The sequence below is a fragment of the Engystomops pustulosus genome, chromosome 7 (genome assembly GCF_040894005.1).
Source record: "Engystomops pustulosus chromosome 7, aEngPut4.maternal, whole genome shotgun sequence".
Lineage (NCBI taxonomy): Eukaryota > Metazoa > Chordata > Amphibia > Anura > Leptodactylidae > Engystomops > Engystomops pustulosus.
This window is the reverse complement of record NC_092417.1, coordinates 8,873,236-8,897,554: the sequence shown is the minus strand read 5'-3', so window position 1 is coordinate 8,897,554 and position 24,319 is coordinate 8,873,236. Positions and strand designations below refer to the sequence as shown.

Here is a 24,319-nt window from a genome sequence, read left to right as displayed (position 1 = left end):
AACAACAGAAAATAAAGGGGATGATAAGTGGCTGCAGGGTTGGAGCCTAGGGTCCACCAGTAAAATATATTTGGGAGGCCCAGCTACTGCTTCAATGAAACAGGCAAACCACCCCATGTATATTTTCATTGTGTTTCTAAACGTGATGCAAATGCAAGGTGTGAATGCAGCCTGTGGCTGTGTTCACACATTGGGGCACATTTACTTACCAGGTCACTCGAGTTCACTGAAAGTGCATTGTGCGTCTATTATGCTGCATGCAGCGATTCACTAAGATCGTGTGCCTGAAATTATCAATGTGTCGCTTCCCCGCTAAGGTCCGACAGAGTTCAGCATCTTTTTTGTGGTGCGACTTTAACATAGAGCATGCAACAAAATTTAAAAGTCAAATAAGGTGCTCAGTCCAAATCAGTCAGACTGTCTGATGCCACGCCCCCTAATTTGTGTCACATGGAAGCAGCGCAGCTGCACCACAAAAGGATTGCCTGCGCCACAATCCCAGCGCAGACACTTCACCGGACTATAGTGTGGTGCAAAGCCCTTAGTAAATGAGCCCCATTGTGTTTTTGTTGCGTTTTCAACGCATTGGGAAAGAGGATCCTGTTTCTCTTCCATTTAAATGCATGTCGTTTTGCCATTTTGTAGCGATGCATTTAGAGGTTTGCCTTTTAAAAATACAAAATTAAAGCAAAAACACAACATTGATATGTTGCCTTTTTGAAAGACACACAAACCTCTAATTGCATTGTAACCCAACAGAATGCAACAAAAAAAAAAACATAATGGGGCACATTTACTTACTAGGTCACTCGAGTTCACTGAAAGTGCATTGTCTGGCTATAAGCTATGCAACTAATCACCAAGATCGTGCGGCTGATATCATGAATGTGTCGCTTCCCGCTCAGGTCAGACGGAGTCCAGCAACTTTTTTGTGGTTCATCTTTAACTTACGGAGTGCAACACAATTTAAAAGTTAAATACGGCATTTGGTCCGAATCAGTCGGATCGTCTGACAGCCCGCCCCCTAAGTTGTGTCGCATGGAGACTAGTGCAGCTGCATCACACAAGGGTCGCATGCACCGCGATCCCCAGGGCAGACACTTCTTAAATACCTTTGCAAGATGTTTTAGCCACGAAGTATGTGCATTGTCCAACCAAAGTGTACAGCGCGACCCGTAGTAGATGAGCCCCAAAATGTGAAGGCAGCCTCAGGCTTTCTGGATAATACACTTGTGCAGTTCTTGGGATGAAAATAATGGTCCCATGGATCGTTGTTTGGACATTGTTTGACATTGGGATGTAAGTACATAATAATAGCCTGAACTGCGAACATGGTTAGGACCTGCTCTGTCATTTGCAGCTCAGGCAGTCGCCTCATACACAGGGCTATGAAATTCACAGCCATGTGCATGAGCCCATAGAAGTGATTGGGGACGTGTACAACAGTCCTGCAGAATACTGGCCCATTCACACTTAGTTATTTTGATGCGTTTTAACTGCATTGGAAACCACAAAAGGGGGGGCTTTGCCAGAACACATATGTGTTTCTACTGAAACGCTTGTGTTCTGGAATGAGCCCCTCCCTTTTGCCTTCTCACGTGGAATTAAAACACAAGAACAAGAGACGTGTGAAGGGGCCTGAAGCTTGTTATCTGCCAGACTGTTTTACTTCCAGGAATCAGTATTTAACCTTTATTTTTATCTAGGCCTAAACACCTTTCATGTTGTACAGTGACTCCAAATTAAATATTTCATGACTGCCCCGGGGCTTGAACATAAAATCAAGACACACGTCAGTCTCTTAGTGTATGTAAAGATCTTCTCCTGTTTAATCACAGCTGCATGTATAAAAAGACAGAAGAGTCAGCATTGGTGGCGTGACGAGGAGATAAGGGGCTTGGATGCTATAGGCTTAGTATAAATGTACTACAGCCGCCCTCTAATACATTCTACAAAAAGTTAATTAATTGTGCTCAGTTCTCAGGGACCTTTTCCCAGATATTGTTTATACTAATTTCCTCTGCCAGCAGGAGATAAGTGGCTCCAGAATCCTAATATCATGCAGCATCGAGGACAGACTGGCTTCTCATTACATGTCACAGGGTATTAGCCAAACAGGTTACATAAAATGAGGTTTGAATCATGACATTAACTTGACAATGGTCAGGGAACATGGCCGCTGTATCTAAGACAGCGGACAGTCCCTTATTCTGGGATTTCTTAAGTCAGGATGGCGTCCGAAACCAGTGCGATCTCCTTAACAAGACTGAACATGCAACAGGTTGCAGGTATATAAAGAGGGTTCACAGGCTGGGGGGGGAGGGAGTTTGACATGTGGCCCTGAAGGGCTGTAGAGGCACGCACCTAAATTCTTTTGAAAAGCCTGCAAACTTTTGTTTGATGGTTTTTACGCAAAACTACACCAGGTTGGACTTGGCAACGTTTTGCCCGGCGACTGCTTTGCCCAACGGATACATCAAGAGGCCTCAGGGTGGTGTCACATGTTAGCGTTTGGATTCTGATTTGTAACGGATTTAAAATGCACTGGGTGGTCCAAGGACAATTACATATCTGTTTGTATACAAACACATGCGAATGGCCATCCCTGTGGCTATTGGCTACTGGGGGCCATCCCTGTAGCTATTGGCTACTGGGGGCCATCACTAACTATAAAGGTCAAACACTGTGACTACTGGCTACTGGGGTCATTTTTGTGGGGATCGCTATGACTATTGGCTACTGGGGGTTTTATTGTGGCTACAGTGGGTATCACTGTGAATAATAGCTACTGGGGGCCATCACTATAACTAATAGCTACTGGGACGAGAAATATTTAAGAATTAGACTTCTATCCAATACGAGTCTGTAATGGTTGACTTGAGAGCAGACCTAACAGTGCACTTACCTCTCAGATCTAGGGGTAGGTTGTGTCCTTCCTCATCCAGTAGGATTTCTCCCGGCAGATCGTCACCTAATAAGAAATTTGTAGGACTTTATAGTATATAGATCAGTGCTGGATGTACAGATATAATATACATGTGAGATTATACAGGGATATGGACAATGGTCATAAAGATAAAGCTGAGAACAATCCCAGGAGCCAGAGATTGGACCAGATAAAACCAGTAGATGGATCAGAATGAATCTACATGTACGACTACCACAGACACAGCAATTATTCCATAGCAATAGGTAGAGGCCAGAATTTATATCAACAATCTGTACAAAGCCTAACGCTGATGGATTTATATAGAAAGTTCTGGACCTCACAGATCCCCCTTCTCCCCAAGCATAAACCACTTACATATAAATGGCAGGAACACTGAATGACTTGGAGGAGTTAAAGCAGCTCAAGATTCCCTCTGACGAACCATTTTGCCTCATGGCTACACTAAGCATAGTGTGGAGCGTCCCTGGCTGAGATAAGTGTATGGGTTTGATGCAGGCAAAAAGCAACAAATAAAGGGTCATTTGGGACACCAAACCACTGGTCCACAACGTGAGAGGACAACAACAGCCAAGAGGAGGAAGCAGGGCAACGTGAGAGGACAACACCAGCCAAGAGGAGGAAGCAGGACAACGTGAGAGGACAACACCAGCCAAGAGGAGGAAGCAGGGCAACGTGAGAGGACAACACCAGCCAAGAGGAGGAAGCAGAGCAACGTGAGAGGACAACACCAGCCAAGAGGAGGAAGCAGAGCAACGTGAGAGAGACAACAGCCAAGAGGAGGAAGCAGGACAACGTGAGAGGACAACAACAGCCAAGAGGAGGAAGCAGGACAATGTGAGAGGACAACAACAGCCAAGAGGAGGAAGCAGGACAACGTGAGAGGACAACAACAGCAACCAAGAGGAGGAAGCAGGACAACAACAGCCAAGAGGAGGAAGCAGGACAACGTGAGAGGACAACAACAGCAAAGAGGAGGAAGCAGGACAACGTGAGAGGACAACACCAGCCAAGAGGAGGAAGCAGGGAAACGTGAGGGGACAACCCCAGCCAAGAGGAGGAAGCAGGACAACGTGAGAGAGACAACAACAGCCAAGAGGAGGAAGCAGGACAACAACAGCCAAGAGGAGGAAGCAGGACAACAACAGCCAAGAGAAGGAAGCAGGGCAACGTGAGAGAGACAACAACAGCCAAGAGGAGGAAGCAGGACAGCGTGAGAGGACAACAACAGCCAAGAGGAGGAAGCAGGGCAACGTGAGAGAGACAACAACAGCCAAGAGGAGGAAGCAGGACAGCGTGAGAGGACAACAACAGCCAAGAGGAGGAAGCAGGGCAACGTGAGAGGACAACAACAGCAGCCAAGAGGAGGAAGCAGGACAACACCAGCCAAGAGGAGGAAGCAGGGCAATGTGAGAGGACAACAACAGCCAAGAGGAGGAAGCAGGGCAACGCGAGAGGACAACAACAGCCAAGAGGAGGAAGCAGGACAACGTGAGGGGACAACACCAACCAAGAGGAGGAAGCAGGGCAATGTGAGAGGACAACAACAAACAAGAGGAGGAAGCAGGGCAACGTGAGAGGACAACAACAGCCAAGAGGAGGAAGCAGGGCAATGTGAGAGGACAACAACAGCCAAGAGGAGGAAGCAGGGCAACGTGAGAGGACAACACCAGCCAAGAGGAGGAAGCAGGGCAACGTGAGAGGACAACAACAGCAGCCAAGAGGAGGAAGCAGGACAACACCAGCCAAGAGGAGGAAGCAGGGCAACGTGAGAGGACAACAACAGCCAAGAGGAGGAAGCAGGGCAACGCGAGAGGACAACAACAGCCAAGAGGAGGAAGCAGGGCAACGTGAGGGGACAACACCAACCAAGAGGAGGAAGCAGGGCAACGTGAGGGGACAACACCAACCAAGAGGAGGAAGCAGGGCAATGTGAGAGGACAACAACAGCCAAGAGGAGGAAGCAGGACAACGTGAGAGGCAACAACAACCAAGAGGAGGAAGCAGGACAACGTGAGAGGCAACAACAACCAAGAGGAGGAAGCAGGGCAACGTGAGAGGACAACAACAGCCAAGAGGAGGAAGCAGGACAACGTGAGAGGACAACACCAGCCAACAGGAGGAAGCAGGGCAACGAGAGAGGACAACAACAGCCAAGAGGAGGAAGCAGGGCAACGTGAGAGGACAACACCAACCAAGAAGAGGAAGCAGGACAACGTGAGAGGACAACAACAGCAGCCAAGAGGAGGAAGCAGGGCAACGTGAGAGGACAACAACAGCCAAGAGGAGGAAGCAGGACAACATGAGAGAGACAACAACAGCCAAGAGGAGGGAGCAGGACAACGTGAGAGGACAACACCAGCCAAGAGGAGGAAGCAGGACAGCGTGAGAGGACAACAACAGCCAAGAGGAGGAAGCAGGGCAACGTGAGAGGACAACAACAGCAGACAAGAGGAGGAAGCAGGACAACGTGAGAGAGACAACACCAGCCAAGAGGAGGGAGCACGGCAACGTGAGAGGACAACAACAGCAGACAAGAGGAGGAAGCAGGACAACGTGAGAGGACATGTCATATCTGCTGGAAGGGACACCGCGTCTTCTGGTCCTTCTATACTGCATGCTGACAATGCTAGCGGCCCTCCCCGAGTTTCTGCGCGCCTCCACGCTGGGTCTGCAGCGAGTTACCCCTGCTGCATGCGCGGGGCAGCGGGCATCCAAGGCGCATGCACCTTAGGGAATTTAAAGATGTCGGTCTTCTGAATCAGCCTGGGTTCCTGCTCCTATGGGATTCTGGGGGCAGATCTCAGGCTGCATAAATTGGATCTGGACCTTCCACCTGTGCAGTGTTTGTCCTTCTGGAACCTACATCTGCTGGATTCCTGGTCTCCTGTAGCATTGTTTGCTTCACCCTGGTATTGTATTCACCAGTTAGGTTACTCTCCCTCGTCTAGTGGTTTGACCTTGACGTACCCTCTGGTGTGACCCGGCGGTTTTGCTTACCCTTCTATGTTCAGTGTCTGTACATCTTTAGTTCTCTTTCCTCGTGTCTGCTTTAGTTTCTTAAGCTGTCTTGAACCCCGCTTGTTTCATCCTTGTTCGTCCTTTTTTTTCCCTCTGTCTGAATACTATCCTACACAGCAGTTTTTCTGTCCGTATCACCTGACAACGGCTGACAGACCTAATTGGGTTCTCTCACCTCCCGGGGCCTTGCAGGGTAGATAGGAGGTTCCTGCGGCAGAGGCTCCCTACCTTCAAGGGGGTTTCTGCCTTGTTGGTAGATCAGCACAGGGTTAGTTCGCCCTCATGCTCCGTTCTGTCAGCCTGCATTAAGTCTCTGTGGTAGTTTTGTGTACAGTATTCCAGACGTGAGTTTTCCGAACAGAAACAAACACTTGCCCATAACTGGTCTGCATCTTGGATTCGACCAGCGACTTTTACTCCTCCTATGGAGCCTTTGTCAGCAGTGGTCTCCCAGGTTCAGACCTTGACTCAGCTGGTGCAGGATCCTCTCCCTGAGTCCCGGGAGGGGTGTAAACTTTATTTTTCTTTACGGCCTCACTCATCTGGCACTGAGACACAGAGGGTGGGTGTAGTCATCTCTCTTCTGCGTGGTGACACGAAAAACTTGGGTTTTTTGCTTTCCCCTCTGAGTCTCCTTTTTGCTCATCTGTTGACGCTTTTTTTTTCTGGTCTTGGACAGATCTATGACAAACCAGACCATTGCGCTCTTGCTGTCTCTCATATTCAATCTCTGTGACAAGGTAAAACAACAGAGGAGTACTGTGCTGCCTTCCGACAGAACATGACGGACTCAGGTGGAATAATCTGACCCTCAAGGATCAGTTTTTGACTGGCGTCTCTGACCGTGTTAGTGACCTGTTACTAGCCCATGCAGAACCAGGGACTCTGAATGAAGCTATGACTCTTGTCGTTCGGGCTGACCGACGTTTAAGGTCCAGACGATCACCACAACGTTCTCCAGTCCGACCATCGGCCCACAGGCTATCCTCTAGTCCAGTGATTTTCAACATTTTTTGAGCCGCGGCACACTTTTTATACTTAGAAAATCCTGGGGCACACCACCAACCAAAATAGCACAAAATCACACTAAAACAGTCATAAAAGGCCTCCCTTTACTAATTAAAAACCCCTAGCGCCCTCACTTTACTAATAAAAACCTCTAGTGGCCCCCCTTTACTAATCAAAAGCCCCTAGCGGCCTCCTTTTACTAATTAAAAGGCCCTAGCGGCCCCCCCTTTACTAATTAAAAGGCCCTAGCGGCCTCCTTTTACTAATTAAAAGGCCCTAGAGGCCCCCCCTTTACTAATTAAAAGCCCCTAGAGGCCCCCCTTTACTAATTAAAAGACCCTAGCGGCCTCCCTTTACTAATTAAAAGACCCTAGCGGCCCCCCTTTACTAATTAAAAGGCCCTAGCGGCCTCCTTTTACTAATTAAAAGGCCCTAGCGGCCTCCCTTTACTAATTAAAAGGCCCTAGCGGCCTCCCTTTACTAATTAAAAGGCCCTAGAGACCTCCCTTTACTAATTAAAAGGTCCTAGAGACCTCCCTTAACTAATAAAAAGCCCCAGCCTCCCTTTACTAATAAAAAAAAGACCTTAGCTTCCTTCCTTATACAAATAAAAACCTTATATACTTACCCTTGATGTCTTCTTCCGCGTAACTTCTCTCCTAATGGCGATCCGCCCATCTTCTGTAGCTCCTGCACCGCACGCCTCTGGTCACGTGACATGGGCCGCGCGGTGCAGGAGCTACAGAAGATGGGCGGATCGCCGGCGCGGGGGGTTGGAGGTAAGTATGGGGGCAGAATCACGGGGGCGCGGCGGCAGAGCTACACAGGGGCTCCCCGCGGCACACTCAACCATTTGTCGCGGCACACAGGTTGAAAATCACTGCTCTAGTCCAACCTATGGAGGTCGACAATGTTGCTGCAGGTGAGAGGAGAACCCAACGATGGAGACTACGACTATGTTTCAATTGCGGCAGTTCCGAACATCTGCTTAACGCCTGTCCGAAGAAGCCACAGCAGGAAAACTTCCGCTCCTAGGCTGTGATCGGGAGAGCAGACTAGGAGCTCAGGTACTCCCTGTAAAATCTAGATTGCTATTGCCTTGTATAGTTAAGTCCCAAGTGGCCTCAGTTCTTGGTCAGGCCCTTTTGGATTCCGGTTCTGCTGCAAACTTCATTGATTTTGTGTCTGAACTGGTTCCGTTATCTGTTCCTATACAGGTGTCTGGTGTGGATTCAACCCCCCTACAAACGGGACTGGTCAAATTCCGCACTTTGCAGGTTAAACTAATAATTGGTAATATTCATGAAGAAATGTGTTCATTTTTTGTGCTGAAAAATTTAACTGTAAACGTGGTTCTGGGTTTGCCCTGGTTACAGACTCACAACCCAGAAATAAACTGGGAAACATTAGAATTGGTCAGATGGAGTCCCCGGTGCAAGGACCATTTGACTAAAGTTACACTACAGTCTGTGGAGACAAAGAGCCCTAAACTCCCAGACTTTCTCTCCAATTTCTCTGATGTATTTTCCAAACCCCTGTCACAGGTTCTCCCTCCTCACAGGGACTTTGAATGTAAGATTGACCTTCTCCCTGATGCTAAGTTGCCTAAGGGCTGAATTTATAACCTGTCTGTACCTGAGCGTGAGTCTTTGAAAACTTACATTGACGAGAGTCTGGCCATTGGCCATATTCGTCCCTCTGAGTTACCCACTGGAGCTGGGTTCTTTTTTGTAGAAAAGAAAGATGGCCGCTTACGGCCTTGTATAGACTACCGGGAGTTAAACAAGATAACGGTGAGCAGATCAGGAATCCGGGGAAGAGGTCCAATCAGGTCTATGGGGCTCAGGTCTTTTCCAAGTTAGATCTCCGGGGAGCTTACAATTTGGTCCGAATCCGGGAGGTAGACGAGTGGAAAACCCGCTTTTAATACACCCTTAGGGCATTTAGAATACCTGGTCATGCCTTTTTGTCTGAGTAATGCCCCAGCGGTTTTTCAAGGGTTTATGAATTCTATTTTTTATTACTTGATTGGTGTTTTCATGGTGGTGTATCTTGATGATATTTTGTTTTTTTCCTCAGATCTGGCTGCACACCAGGAGCACCTTCGCCTTGTACTGTCCCGCTTACGTAAAAATAACCTTTTTGCCAAGTTGGAAAAATTTATTTTTTGTGTGCAAAAGGTTTCCTTTCTGGGCTATGTGGTTACTCACTCAGATGTTCAGATGGATCCGAATAAGATTCAGGCACTCACAGATTGGGTCCGACCCACAAACCTTAAGGCCCTACAACGATTCCTAGGTTTTGATAATTATTACAGGAACTTTATTAAAGACTTTTCGGTGATTGCCAAACCGTTGACGGATCTTACTCGTAAGGGGGCTGACCCAAGTGATTGGTCACCCGCAGCCTACTCTGCATTTGAAAGGCTAAAGGAAGCTTTCTCTACAGCTCCGGTCTTAGTGCAACCAGACCTTACTCAACCCTTTATTGTAGAAGTAGATGCCTCTGAGGTTGGCATGGGAGCAGTATTGTCTCAAGGACCTGCTACCCTCACCAAACTCCGACCTTGTGCGTTCTTCTCCGGGAAGTTCTTCTCCTGTGAGAGAAATCATGATATTGGCAACCGTGAGCTCCTTGCCGTAACGTGGGCGTTTGAAGCTTAGCGACACTTTCTGGAAGGAGCCCATAATCCAATCACTGTGGTCACGGACCATAAAAACCTGGTCTATCTTGACACAGCGAAACGCCTGAATGCTCGACAGGCCAGGTGGGCCCTGTTCTTCTCACGTTTTGATTTTGTAGTCACCTACCGGCCTGGGTCTAACAATGTGAAGGCAGAGGCCTTGTCCCGTAGTTTTGGTACCCCCGAGCCCGGAACTGAAAACATCCTTCCACCAGGGATTGTGTTGGCAGTGGTCTCCTCCCACCTCTCCTCCCAAATTCTTGCTAGTCAAAATTCCGCTCCTGAAGACCTTCCGGAAGGCAAATTATTTGTACCACTTACCTGTCAATTGAGAGTGTTGGAGGAGACGCACTGCTCTGTTCTGGCAGGACATCCAGGAATTCTGGGTACCCAGGAGCTTCTTAAAAGGAGTTACTGGTGGCCTCGGATGTCCGACAACATCAAAGCATTTGTTTAAGCCTGCCAGGTCTGTGCGCAGGGAAAGACTCCCAGGAGACGCCCTGAGGGTCCTCTTCTCCCGCTCCCAGTGCCAACTAGGCCATGGACTAATATCTCAATGGATTTTATTACGGATTTACCACCCTCTCAGGGAAATACTGTCATTTGGGTGGTGGTAGACCGTTTTTCTAAAATGGGACATTTCATCCCGTTAAAAAAGTTGCCTGCAGCAGAGGAGTTAGCCGAACTCTTCATCCAAAATATTGTACGTCTTCCTGGTATACCCGAGGACATTGTGTCTGATAGGGGTGTATAATTTGTATCCAGATTCTGGCAAGGTTTTTTGCCAGGTAGGAGGTAAACTTGTCTTTTTCCTCAGCTTTTCACCCTGAGACTAACGGGCAGAGAGAATGAATCAAGAGTTAATTCAATAAACTCTTCGTCTCGGACTGCCAGGCCAAGTGGGAGGAATTCCTTCCTTTAGCTGAGTTCGCTATTAATAAACACTCTAGTTCCTCTACTCATGTGTCTCCTTTCTATTGTAATTAAGGTTTTCATCCTCGGTTTTTTTTTTCCCTCTGTCCCGGCTTTAGATGTACCCCGTGCTGAGTCCATAACATCTAGTTTGCGCAAGCTATGGTTACAGGTCCAGCAGTGTTTACTAAGGGCACAAACTCAGATGGTCAACCAGACTCAGAAAAAACGCGCTATTTCTGATCCTTTTGCGGTGGGGGATAAGGTCTTACTTTCTACAAGAAACCTAAAATTGAAAGTTTCTTCTTTAAAATTTGCTCCCAGGTTTGTTGCCCTTTCGTTGTTTCTCAGGTCATTAATCCAGTTTCTTTTAAGATTTCTCTTCCTACAGGGTGGCGGGTGCACAGACCTTTACCAGAATGTAATGACCCCCTTAGGAATATGTGGGGGAAGGGAAGGACAGGATAGCTACATTTGGGATATCCTCCTTTAACCCCTTCCCACCGCAGCCTGTTTTCATTTTTGTGTTTTAATTTTTTACTCCCCACCTTCAAAAATCTATAACTTTTATTTTTCCCACATCCAAAGCTGTGTGAGGGCTTGTTTTCTGCGTAGCAAATTGCACTTCAAAATGGTGTTATATAACACGGGGGACACCTGTATACAACACCTGATAACACGGGGGACACCTGTATACAACACCTGATAACACGGGGGACACCTGTATACAACACCTGATAACACGGGGGACACCTGTATACAACACCTGATAACACGGGGGACACCTGTATACAACACCTGATAACACGGGGGACACCTGTATACAACACCTGATAACACGGGGGACACCTGTATACAACACCTGATAACACGGGGGTGCACATGTATACAACACCTGATAACACGGGGGACACCTGTATACAACACCTGATAACACGGGGGACACCTGTATACAACACCTGATAACACGGGGGTGCACCTGTATACAACACCTGATAACACAGGGGACACCTGTATACAACACCTGATAACACGGGGGACACCTGTATACAACACCTGATAACACGGGGGACACCTGTATACAACACCTGATAACACGGGGGACACCTGTATACAACACCTGATAACACAGGGGGCACCTGTATACAACACCTGATAACACGGGGGACACCTGTATACAACACCTGATAACACAGGGGACACCTGTATACAACACCTGATAACACGGGGGACACCTGTATACAACACCTGATAACACGGGGGACACCTGTATACAACACCTGATAACACGGGGGACACCTGTATACAACACCTGATAACACGGGGGTGCACCTGTATACAACACCTGACAACACGGGGGTGCACCTGTATACAACACGGGGGTGCACCTGTATACAACACCTGACAACACGGGGGTGCACCTGTATACAACACCTGACAACACGGGGGTGCACCTGTATACAACACCTGACAACACGGGGGTGCACCTGTATACAACACCTGACAACACGGGGGTGCACCTGTATACAACACCTGACAACACGGGGGTGCACCTGTATACAACACCTGACAACACGGGGGTGCACCTGTATACAACACCTGACAACACAGGGGACACCTGTATATAACACCTGATAACACAGGGGACACCTGTATATAACACCTGATAACACAGGGGACACCTGTATATAACACCTGATAACACAGGGGACACCTGTATATAACACCTGATAACACAGGGGACACCTGTATATAACACCTGATAACACAGGGGACACCTGTATATAACACCTGATAACACAGGGGACACCTGTATATAACACCTGATAACACAGGGGACACCTGTATATAACACCTGATAACACGGGGGACACCAGTATATAACACCTGATAACACGGGGGACACCTGTATATAACACCTGACAACACGGGGGACACCTGTATATAACACCTGACAACACGGGGGTGCACATTTCACAAAAGCCTTCTTAAACGGTATATCGAGCCAGTAATACCTCTTCCTGATCGTCCTTCTCCGTCAGTTGTGGACGGTAACGAGGAGTTAGAAGTAGAAAGAATCATCAATTCCAGATTTGCTGGTAATTCCCTGCAGTATCTGGTACATTGGAAGGGTTTTGGTCCGGAGGAGAGGTCCTGGGTTTCAGCTAAAGATCTGCATGCTCCTCGGTCAGAATGTTTCATCAGACCTATCCTCAGAAACCGTCTTTTCGTTCTAGGGGTCCGAAGGCCCCCCGGTCAGGAAGGGGGGGGGGTTACTGTCAGATCCGCTGGAAAGGACACCCAGTCTACACTGCATGCTGACAATGCTAGCGGTCCTCCCCAAATTTCTGCGCTGGCTCCGCCCCCGGTCTGCAGCGAGTTAACCCTGCTGCACGTGCCTGGCAGCGGGCATCCAGGACGCGTGCGCCTTAGGGAATTTAAAGATGTCTGTCTTCTGAATCAGCCTGGGTTCCTGCTCCTATGGGATTCTGGGGGCAGATCTCAGGCTGCATAAATTGGATCTGGACCTTCCACCTGTGCAGTGTTTGTCCTTCTGGAACCTACAGCTGCTGTATTCCTGGTCTCCTGTAGCATTGTTTGCCTCACCCTGGTATTGTATTCACCAGTTAGGTTACTCTCCCTCGTCTAGTGGTTTGACCTTGACGTACCCTCTGGTGTGACCCGGCGGTTTTGCTTACCCTTCTATGTTCAGTGTCTGTACATCTTTAGTTCTCTTTCCTCGTGTCTGCTTTGGTTTCTTATGCTGTCTTGAACCCCGCTTGTTTCATCCTTGATTCCTCCTGTTTTTTCCCTCTGTCTGAATACTGTCCTAACGCGCACACTGCAGTTTTTCTGTCTGTATCTCCTCACTGCGGCTGACAGAGATATTTGGGTTCCTCTCACCTCCCAGGGCCTTGCAGGGTAGTTAGAAGGTTCCTGCGGCAGAGGCTCCCTACCTGCAAGGGGGTTTCTGCCTTGGTAGGGTCTAGTTGGAAGATCAGCACAGGGTTAGTTCGCCCTCTTGCAACGTTCTGTCAGCCTGCACTCAGTCTACGTGGTAGTTTTGTGTACAGTATTCCAGACGCGATTTTTCCTAACAGGACAACAACAACCAAGAGGAGGAAGCAGGGCAACGTGAGAGGACAACACCAGCCAAGAGGAGGAAGCAGGGCAACGTGAGAGGACAACACCAGCCAAGAGGAGGAAGCAGGGCAACGTGAGAGGACAACACCAGCCAAGAGGAGGAAGCAGGACAACGTGAGAGGACAACACCAGCCAAGAGGAGGAAGCAGGGCAACGTGAGAGGACAACAACAGCCAAGAGGAGGAAGCAGGGCAACGTGAGAGGACAACAGCCAAGAGGAGGAAGCAGGGCAACGTGAGAGGACAACACCAGCCAAGAGGAGGAAGCAGGGCAACGTGAGAGGACAACACCAGCCAAGAGGAGGAAGCAGGGCAACGTGAGAGGACAACACCAGCCAAGAGGAGGAAGCAGGGCAACGTGAGAGGACAACACCAGCCAAGAGGAGGAAGCAGGACAACGTGAGAGGACAACACCAGCCAAGAGGAGGAAGCAGGGCAACGTGAGAGGACAACAACAGCCAAGAGGAGGAAGCAGGGCAACGTGAGAGGACAACAGCCAAGAGGAGGAAGCAGGACAACGTGAGAGGACAACAACAGCCAAGAGGAGGAAGCAGGACAACGTGAGAGGACAACAACAGCCAAGAGGAGGAAGCAGGGCAATGTGAGAGGACAACACCAGCCAAGAGGAGGAAGCAGGACAATGTGAGAGGACAACACCAGCCAAGAGGAGGAAGCAGGACAACGTGAGAGGACAACACCAGCCAAGAGGAGGAAGCAGGACAACGTGAGAGGACAACACCAGCCAAGAGGAGGAAGCAGGACAATGTGAGAGGACAACAACAGCCAAGAGGAGGAAGCAGGGCAACGTGAGAGGACAACAACAGCCAAGAGGAGGAAGCAGGGCAACGTGAGAGGACAACAACAGCCAAGAGGAGGAAGCAGGGCAACGTGAGAGGACAACAACAACCAAGAGGAGGAAGCAGGGCAACGAGAGAGGACAACACCAGCCAAGAGGAGGAAGTAGGACAACGTTAGAGACACAATCAGATCTATCCATATATTTCCTGGTCCTCAGCTTCATATCAGGGCTGGGCACCGCTACAAACTATCGCCTGATGCCGGTCACTATTAGGAGCTTGATGGGCTTAGCGAGGCAGAAGGGGGCATATGGATTTGGGGTATGGTCACAGCTGAAACTGCTGCACAACCTTGCTATGACAATTTGCTTTTTAGAATTATAAATTCTGAGCAAATATAATTTTTATATATTTTATATAATTCTTGGTGAATAATTCTGAGAATGTATTAGATATGTTTTTTCTGCAGAGAGTAAATGGTTAATATGTGATCACATCTGATGAGGAATGTAAGATCCACAATCTGATTACATTCTTCCCATCCCAGGACAATTATTAACAGATAAAAAAGCTGCACAAAGTCTCTATAGTTATTGCTCTGTGAGATAAGAGTGTTAGTCCTTTGTATATTACACGTTGCTCCATCTGTACATTTATACACTGCGGAGAATGACTGATCCAGTGCAGAGATCTGTATTACTGAGGTCATTGTACATGATGAGCCCCGGATATGATGAGTGACACATGTCATACACAATGTTACCTCTGTGGCCGAGCTCCTCCAGTACAGCGGCCAGGACCGGGGAACCGTAATCCTTCCGTAATGCATGAAGACTGACCCACAATGTTATCACAGCTTCTGCTCCTCTACAGAAAATCTCCTGGAGTAAATCCCAGGCCAAGATTTTTCTATCATGTTCTAGATCCTTGTATTTCTAGAACACAAGAAAGGTTAGACATAAGGGTCATTATAGGATAAAGAATACAAAGGGTTAATATATACAGATATTTAATGGGGCACATTTATTCGTAGCTGCTGCGATCATGCGTCCAATTTCCTGCATCTGTCGCTTCCCCGCTCAGGTCCGCCGGAGTTCACCTTCTTCTTCCCGGTGTATGTGAGTGCATGATCTAGCTACACAATTTGAATTTTAAATTTCGCGGTTTGTCCGAATCAGTCAAGTTGTTCGACATCCACGTCCCCCGATTTGTGTCGCATGCAAGCCGGTGCCGATGCGCCACAATCTGGTTACGTGTGCCAAAAACTAGGGGAAGTTCAGGGCAAATCAAAAAAAAAAACGCGCCTGAAATGCATCAAACGGACCCTTCGTAAATAACACCTGATAACACGGGGGACACCTGTATATAACACAGAGGACACCTGTATATAACACCTGTATATAACACAGAGGACACCTGTATATAACACCTGTATATAACACAGGGGACACCTGTATATAACACCTGATAACACAGGAGACACCTGTATATAACAGCTGATAACGCAGGGGACACCTGTATATAACACCTGATAACACTGGGGACACCTGTATATAACACCTGATAACACTGGGGACACCTGTATATAACACCTGTATATAACACAGAGGACACCTGTATATAACACCTGTATATAACACAGGGGACACCTGTATATAACACCTGATAACACAGGAGACACCTGTATATAACAGCTGATAACACAGGGGACACCTGTATATAACAGCTGATAACACAGGGGACACCTGTATATAACAGCTGATAACACAGGAGACACCTGTATATAACAGCTGATAACGCAGGGGACACCTGTATATAACACCTGATAACACTGGGGACACCTGTATATAACAACTGATAACACTGGGGACACCTGTATATAACACCTGATAACACAGGAGACACCTGTATATAACACCTGATAACACTGGGGACACCTGTATATAACACCTGATAACACAGGGGACACCTGTATATAACACCTGATAACACAGGAGACACCTGTATATAACACCTGATAACGCAGGGGACACCTGTATATAACAACTGATTACACAGGGGACACCTGTATATAACACCTGATAATACAGGGGATATCTGTATATAACACCTGATAACACAGGGGACACCTGTATATAACACCTGATAATACAGGGGACACCTGTATATAACACCTGATAACACTGGGGACACCTGTATATAACACCTGGTAACACAGGAGACACCTGTATATAACACCTGATAACACAGGGGACACCTGTATATAACACCTGATAACACGGGGACACCTGTATATAACAGCTGATAACGCAGGGGACACCTGTATATAACACAGGGAACACCTGTATATAACACCTGATAACACACGAGACACCTGTATATAACACCTGATAACGCAGGGGACACCTGTATATAACACCTGATAACACAGGGGACACCTGTATATAACACCTGATAACACAGGAGACACCTGTATATAACACCTGATAACACAGGGGACACCTGTATATAACACCTGATAATACAGGGGACACCTGTATATAACACCTGATAAGACAGGGGACACCTGTATATAACACCTGGTAATACAGGAGACACCTGTATATAACACCTGATAACACAGGGGACACCTGTATATAACACCTGATAACACGGGGACACCTGTATATAACACCTGATAACACAGCGGACACCTGTATATAACACCTGATAACACAGGGGACACCTGTATATAACACCTGATAACACGGGGACACCTGTATATAACACCTGATAACACGGGGACACCTGTATATAACACCTGATAACGCAGGGGACACCTGTATATAACAACTGATAACACAGGGGACACCTGTATATAACACCTGATAACACTGGGGACACCTGTATATAACACCTGATAACACAGGAGACACCTGTATATAACACCTGATGACACAGGGGACACCTGTATATAACACCTGATAACACAGGGGACACCTGTACATAACACCTGATAACACAGGGGATACCTGTATATAACACCTGATAACACAGGGGACACCTGTATATAACACTGGCACATCATGTTCTCTCACCTCCAGATCTGGGATATTTCGGGAGATCAGCTCATGTAGAAGTGATTGATTCCTCCAGTTCTCCACAATGTGGAACAGATCCTCCTGGAAAAATCCATACGTCATCCTCAGGACATGAGGTGGATAGTGACAAAGCTGCTGGTAAAACTTCCGGGTCTCAGCATCTGGAAATGAAGGAGACACAAGGATGAAATCTTCCAGGACATGTAGAGGGATGACAGCAATGGATATTAGTACAGTAATGTCATTGTGCAGCCAGGGGAACCCGGCACAGGCCAGGAAAGTTACTGGTATAGTATAGTATGAGCCGTAATATCATATACACAATACACAGATACCACTATAAGGACACAGTATGGAGGTAATATCCTCATCACTGCCCCCTGTATACATGTAATGTACATAACACACATATCATATACACAATACACAGATACCACTATAAGGACACAGTATGGAGGTAATATCCCCATCACTGCCCCCTGTATACATGTAATGTACATAACACACATATCATATACACAATACACAGATACCACTATAAGGACACAGTATGGAGGTAATATCCCCATCACTGCCCCCTGTATACATGTAATGTACATAACACACATATCATATACACAATACACAGATACCACTATAAGGACACAGTATGGAGGTAATATCCCCATCACTGCCCCCTGTATACATGTAATGTACATAACACACATATCATATACACAATACAGATACCACTATAAGGACACAGTATGGAGGTAATATCCCCATCACTGCCCCCTGTATACATGTAATGTACATAACACACATATCATATACACAATACACAGATACCACTATAAGGACACAGTATGGAGGTAATATCCCCATCACTGCCCCCTGTATACATGTAATGTACATAACACACATATCATATACACAATACACAGATACCACTATAAGGACACAGTATGGAGGTAATATCCCCATCACTGCCCCCTGTATACATGTAATGTACATAACACACATATCATATACACAATACACAGATACCACTATAAGGACACAGTATGGAGGTAATATCCTCATCACTGCCCCCTGTATACATGTAATGTACATAACACACATATCATATACACAATACACAGATACCACTATAAGGACACAGTATGGAGGTAATATCCTCATCACTGCCTCCTGTATACATGTAATGTACATAACACACATATCATATACACAATACACAGATACCACTATAAGGACACAGTATGGAGGTAATATCCTCATCACTGCCCCCTGTATACATGTAATGTACATAACACACATATCATATACACAATACACAGATACCACTATAAGGACACAGTATGGAGGTAATATCCCCATCACTGCCTCCTGTATACATGTAATGTACATAACACACATATCATATACACAATACACAGATACCACTATAAGGACACAGTATGGAGGTAATATCCCCATCACTGCCTCCTGTATACATGTAATGTACATAACACACATATCATATACACAATACACAGATACCACTATAAGGACACAGTATGGAGGTAATATCCTCATCACTGCCCCCTGTATACATGTAATGTACATAACACACATATCATATACACAATACACAGATACCACTATAAGGACACAGTATGGAGGTAATATCCCCATCACTGCCCCCTGTATACATGTAATGTACATATCACACATATCATATACACAATACACAGATACCACTATAAGGACACAGTATGGAGGTAATATCCCCATCACTGCCTCCTGTATACATGTAATGTACATATCACACATATCATATACACAATACACAGATACCACTATAAGGACACAGTATGGAGGTAATATCCCCATCACTGCCCCCTGTATACATGTAATATACATAACACACATATCATATACACAATACACAGATACCACTATAAGGACACAGTATGGAGGTAATATCCCCATCACTGCCTCCTGTATACATGTAATGTACATAACACACATATCATATACACAATACACAGATACCACTATAAGGACACAGTATGGAGGTAATATCCTCATCACTGCCTCCTGTATACATGTAATGTACATAACACACAGACATATCATATACACAATACACAGATACCACTATAAGGACACAGTATGGAGGTAATATCCCCATCACTGCCTCCTGTATACATGTAATGTACATAACACACAGACATATCATATACACAATACACAGATACCACTATAAGGACACAGTATGGAGGTAATATCCTCATCACTGCCCCCTGTATACATGTAATGCACATAACACACATATCATATACACAATACACAGATACCACTATAAGGACACAGTATGGAGGTAATATCCTCATCACTGCCCCCTGTATACATGTAATGTACATAACACACATATCATATACACAATACACAGATACCACTATAAGGACACAGTATGGAGGTAATATCCCCATCACTGCCCCCTGTATACATGTAATGTACATATCACACATATCATATACACAATACACAGATACCACTATAAGGACACAGTATGGAGGTAATATCCTCATCACTGTCCCCTGTATACATGTAATGTACATAACACACATATCATATACACAATACACAGATACCACTATAAGGACACAGTATGGAGGTAATATCCTCATCACTGCCTCCTGTATACATGTAATGTACATAACACACATATCATATACACAATACACAGATACCACTATAAGGACACAGTATGGAGGTAATATCCTCATCACTGCCCCCTGTATACATGTAATGTACATAACACACATATCATATACACAATACACAGATACCACTATAAGGACACAGTATGGAGGTAATATCCCCATCACTGCCTCCTGTATACATGTAATGTACATAACACACATATCATATACACAATACACAGATACCACTATAAGGACACAGTATGGAGGTAATATCCCCATCACTGCCCCCTGTATACATGTAATGTACATAACACACATATCATATACACAATACACAGATACCACTATAAGGACACAGTATGGAGGTAATATCCCCATCACTGCCCCCTGTATACATGTAATGCACATAACACACATATCATATACACAATACACAGATACCACTATAAGGACACAGTATGGAGGTAATATCCCCATCACTGCCTCCTGTATACATGTAATGTACATAACACACATATCATATACACAATACACAGATACCACTATAAGGACACAGTATGGAGGTAATATCCCCATCACTGCCTCCTGTATACATGTAATGTACATAACACACATATCATATACACAATACACAGATACCACTATAAGGACACAGTATGGAGGTAATATCCTCATCACTGCCCCCTGTATACATGTAATGTACATAACACACATATCATATACACAATACACAGATACCACTATAAGGACACAGTATGGAGGTAATATCCCCATCACTGCCCCCTGTATACATGTAATGTACATATCACACATATCATATACACAATACACAGATACCACTATAAGGACACAGTATGGAGGTAATATCCCCATCACTGCCCCCTGTATACATGTAATGTACATAACACACATATCATATACACAATACACAGATACCACTATAAGGACACAGTATGGAGGTAATATCCCCATCACTGCCTCCTGTATACATGTAATGTACATAACACACAGACATATCATATACACAATACACAGATACCACTATAAGGACACAGTATGGAGGTAATATCCTCATCACTGCCCCCTGTATACATGTAATGCACATAACACACATATCATATACACAATACACAGATACCACTATAAGGACACAGTATGGAGGTAATATCCTCATCACTGCCCCCTGTATACATGTAATGTACATAACACACATATCATATACACAATACACAGATACCACTATAAGGACACAGTATGGAGGTAATATCCCCATCACTGCCCCCTGTATACATGTAATGTACATATCACACATATCATATACACAATACACAGATACCACTATAAGGACACAGTATGGAGGTAATATCCCCATCACTGCCCCCTGTATACATGTAATGTACATAACACACATATCATATACACAATACACAGATACCACTATAAGGACACAGTATGGAGGTAATATCCCCATCACTGCCTCCTGTATACATGTAATGTACATAACACACAGACATATCATATACACAATACACAGATACCACTATAAGGACACAGTATGGAGGTAATATCCTCATCACTGCCCCCTGTATACATGTAATGCACATAACACACATATCATATACACAATACACAGATACCACTATAAGGACACAGTATGGAGGTAATATCCCCATCACTGCCTCCTGTATACATGTAATGCACATAACACACATATCATATACACAATACACAGATACCACTATAAGGACACAGTATGGAGTTAATATCCTCATCACTGCCCCCTGTATACATGTAATGTACATAACACACATATCATATACACAATACACAGATACCACTATAAGGACACAGTATGGAGGTAATATCCCCATCACTGCCCCCTGTATACATGTAATGTACATAACACACACATCATATACACAATACACAGATACCACTATAAGGACACAGTATGGAGGTAATATCCCCATCACTGCCTCAGGTATACATGTAATGTACATAACACACATATCATATACACAATACACAGATACCACTATAAGGACACAGTATGGAGGTAATATCCTCATCACTGTTGTTAGTCATTGTAACATAAAGCATAAATCTCAGAACATGTAATTGCAGCCGGATGTGAGAACAGCAGTGATATCATATCAGTAATAGTGTAAGAAGTAGAAGAGCCGGAGGTAGACAGCGGGAGAATCTTACCATCACTGGGAGATATAATATTCATCTCTGATCCTCAATAGATAATAAATCCTGCAAGACACAAAACCTTCATTACATGTGGAAGAAACACATTTACCCCATTACATGACAGAACATCTCCCCTCCCCCACACCCTGACACCTTCTCTATACACAGAGGGATGTGGATGAGGCTTGTTGTCAGCAGTGACCAATTTTTAGTCTTTCTTAGAAATTCATCAGCTGCGGTTTCCTCCATAGATCACTTTAGGAGGGGGAAAAGTTCTATAGTTTCTTCCTCTACCTGAGTCCTCCTATTAAAGGAAACCTACCATGTGATTGGATGCATTATGAAGCAAACATACCTTGATACTGCTGTAGCTACACTGATGCAGGATCATATCTTGGTTAATCCCTGAGCTGAGTGGTTTTGCTGAAAAACAATTATAACATTCAGGACCTTGGGAAAGCTGAGTCAGCATGGCTGCCAAGATAAACACATTACACACGGGAGCTTGGAATTACAGATGGAGTTAAGTCGAGCGTGACTAATCAACCTGAGCTGGTTCACTCATATACAACAGCTGGGGGATGGTGCAGCAATTGATTATTCTGTCTGGCAGGGAGAAGAGTGATTGCATCATCATCTCCTGCAGAGAAAAACTCTACTGCTATGAGAAGCGGGAAAGCAAGCGCCATAGAAGGGACAGAGCTTCATTATCATAATGTTATAATTGTTTTTTCAACAAAACCACTCCGGGATTAAACAAGATATGATCCTGCATCAGTGTAGCTACAGCAGTCTCAAGGTATGTTTGCTTCATAATGCACCAAATCAAATGGTAGGTTTCCTTTAAAGGAAACCTACCACTTCTGAAGGTAGGTATGAGATGCAAACACCGGGCACCAGCTCAGGGTGAGCTGGTGCCGGTGCTTAGTCTCGTTGGTGTTAAAACCGCGGTATCGCGGTTTTAACACTTTTTAAACTTTATAGTAGAAACTGCTTCGGCGCTGCAGCGCACGCGTGCGTTAACATCGCGTTTACAATGCGTTTTGTAAGCGGAAACGTTAACAGTGATGTAATTAGGCAAATCACCTCTCCTCAGCTGTTGTATATGCGTTTCAAACGCAATGAAAACGCAGGTCAAAACGCAACGTGTGAACGCGCCCTCAGGTAAAAATACTCCTCAAAAATGGTGAGAGGAGTATTTTTACCGTTCTGGAAAAATGTTAGTGCGACCTCTGGTGTACTATATAACGAAATATAGTCTATGGGGGACATTTACTTAGAGTGTCGGTGTCTGCATTGGCTTTGTTACCGACCTGCTCTCGGAAAGAAGATACACATTTAATATTGTAGAGCTGTACAGAGACATTTCTGTCCCCAAGCCCATTTTCTGTCCCCGAGCCCATTTTCTGTCCCTGGGACCAAAATCTGTCCCAAGCACCAGAAATGTGTCCAACAGTCCCTGCTAGACCAGTTTTCTTTTGGTCTACTTTCCGCCAGTTTACAGCGCCCAAAAATGGCTGTGACACATATTAATTCTGTCTGAGTTTCCACTCCGCCAAAGCCACGCCCCTTTTCGGAGAAGAGTCGGAGCAGACGGAAAAAGTAATTTTTTCTGTCCCCGACAGCTAATAAATAGGTAGGAGAGCAGAACATGTGGTGAGAGCGCCACAAAACTGGCGGAAACGCCATAGTAAATGTCCCCCTATGTGTACAATATATTGAGGGGGTCACTGTGTATTTATTATATGTAGCAAAAAGAAAGTTGTATGGAGTAAATGTTTGTTATTTAGATTTTATTTTATCACAAAAATGGGAAATTTTTATGCTGTGATTACAAAACACTTCACGTGACAAGACATA

General features: G+C 45.5%; 1 protein-coding gene across 2 annotated transcripts in view; it reads right to left on the bottom strand.

Annotated features, from left to right (window-relative positions):
• Window positions 1-23,214, bottom strand: part of LOC140069209 (NACHT, LRR and PYD domains-containing protein 6-like) — a 225,304-nt gene extending 202,090 nt beyond the window's left edge. For both annotated transcript variants that reach the window (XR_011848734.1, XM_072114646.1), the window contains exons 1-4: window positions 22,472-23,214; window positions 17,589-17,752; window positions 15,275-15,446; window positions 2,906-2,971 (exon numbers count right to left, since the gene is read on the bottom strand). Coding sequence is in view for 1 of the 2 variants with exons in the window: in XM_072114646.1 (XP_071970747.1) it covers window positions 2,906-2,971; window positions 15,275-15,446; window positions 17,589-17,752; window positions 22,472-22,496 (427 nt within the window). In the remaining variant the exon portion in view is untranslated. The remainder of the gene's footprint in view (window positions 1-2,905; window positions 2,972-15,274; window positions 15,447-17,588; window positions 17,753-22,471) is intronic.
• Window positions 23,215-24,319: the final 1,105 nt, after the last annotated feature.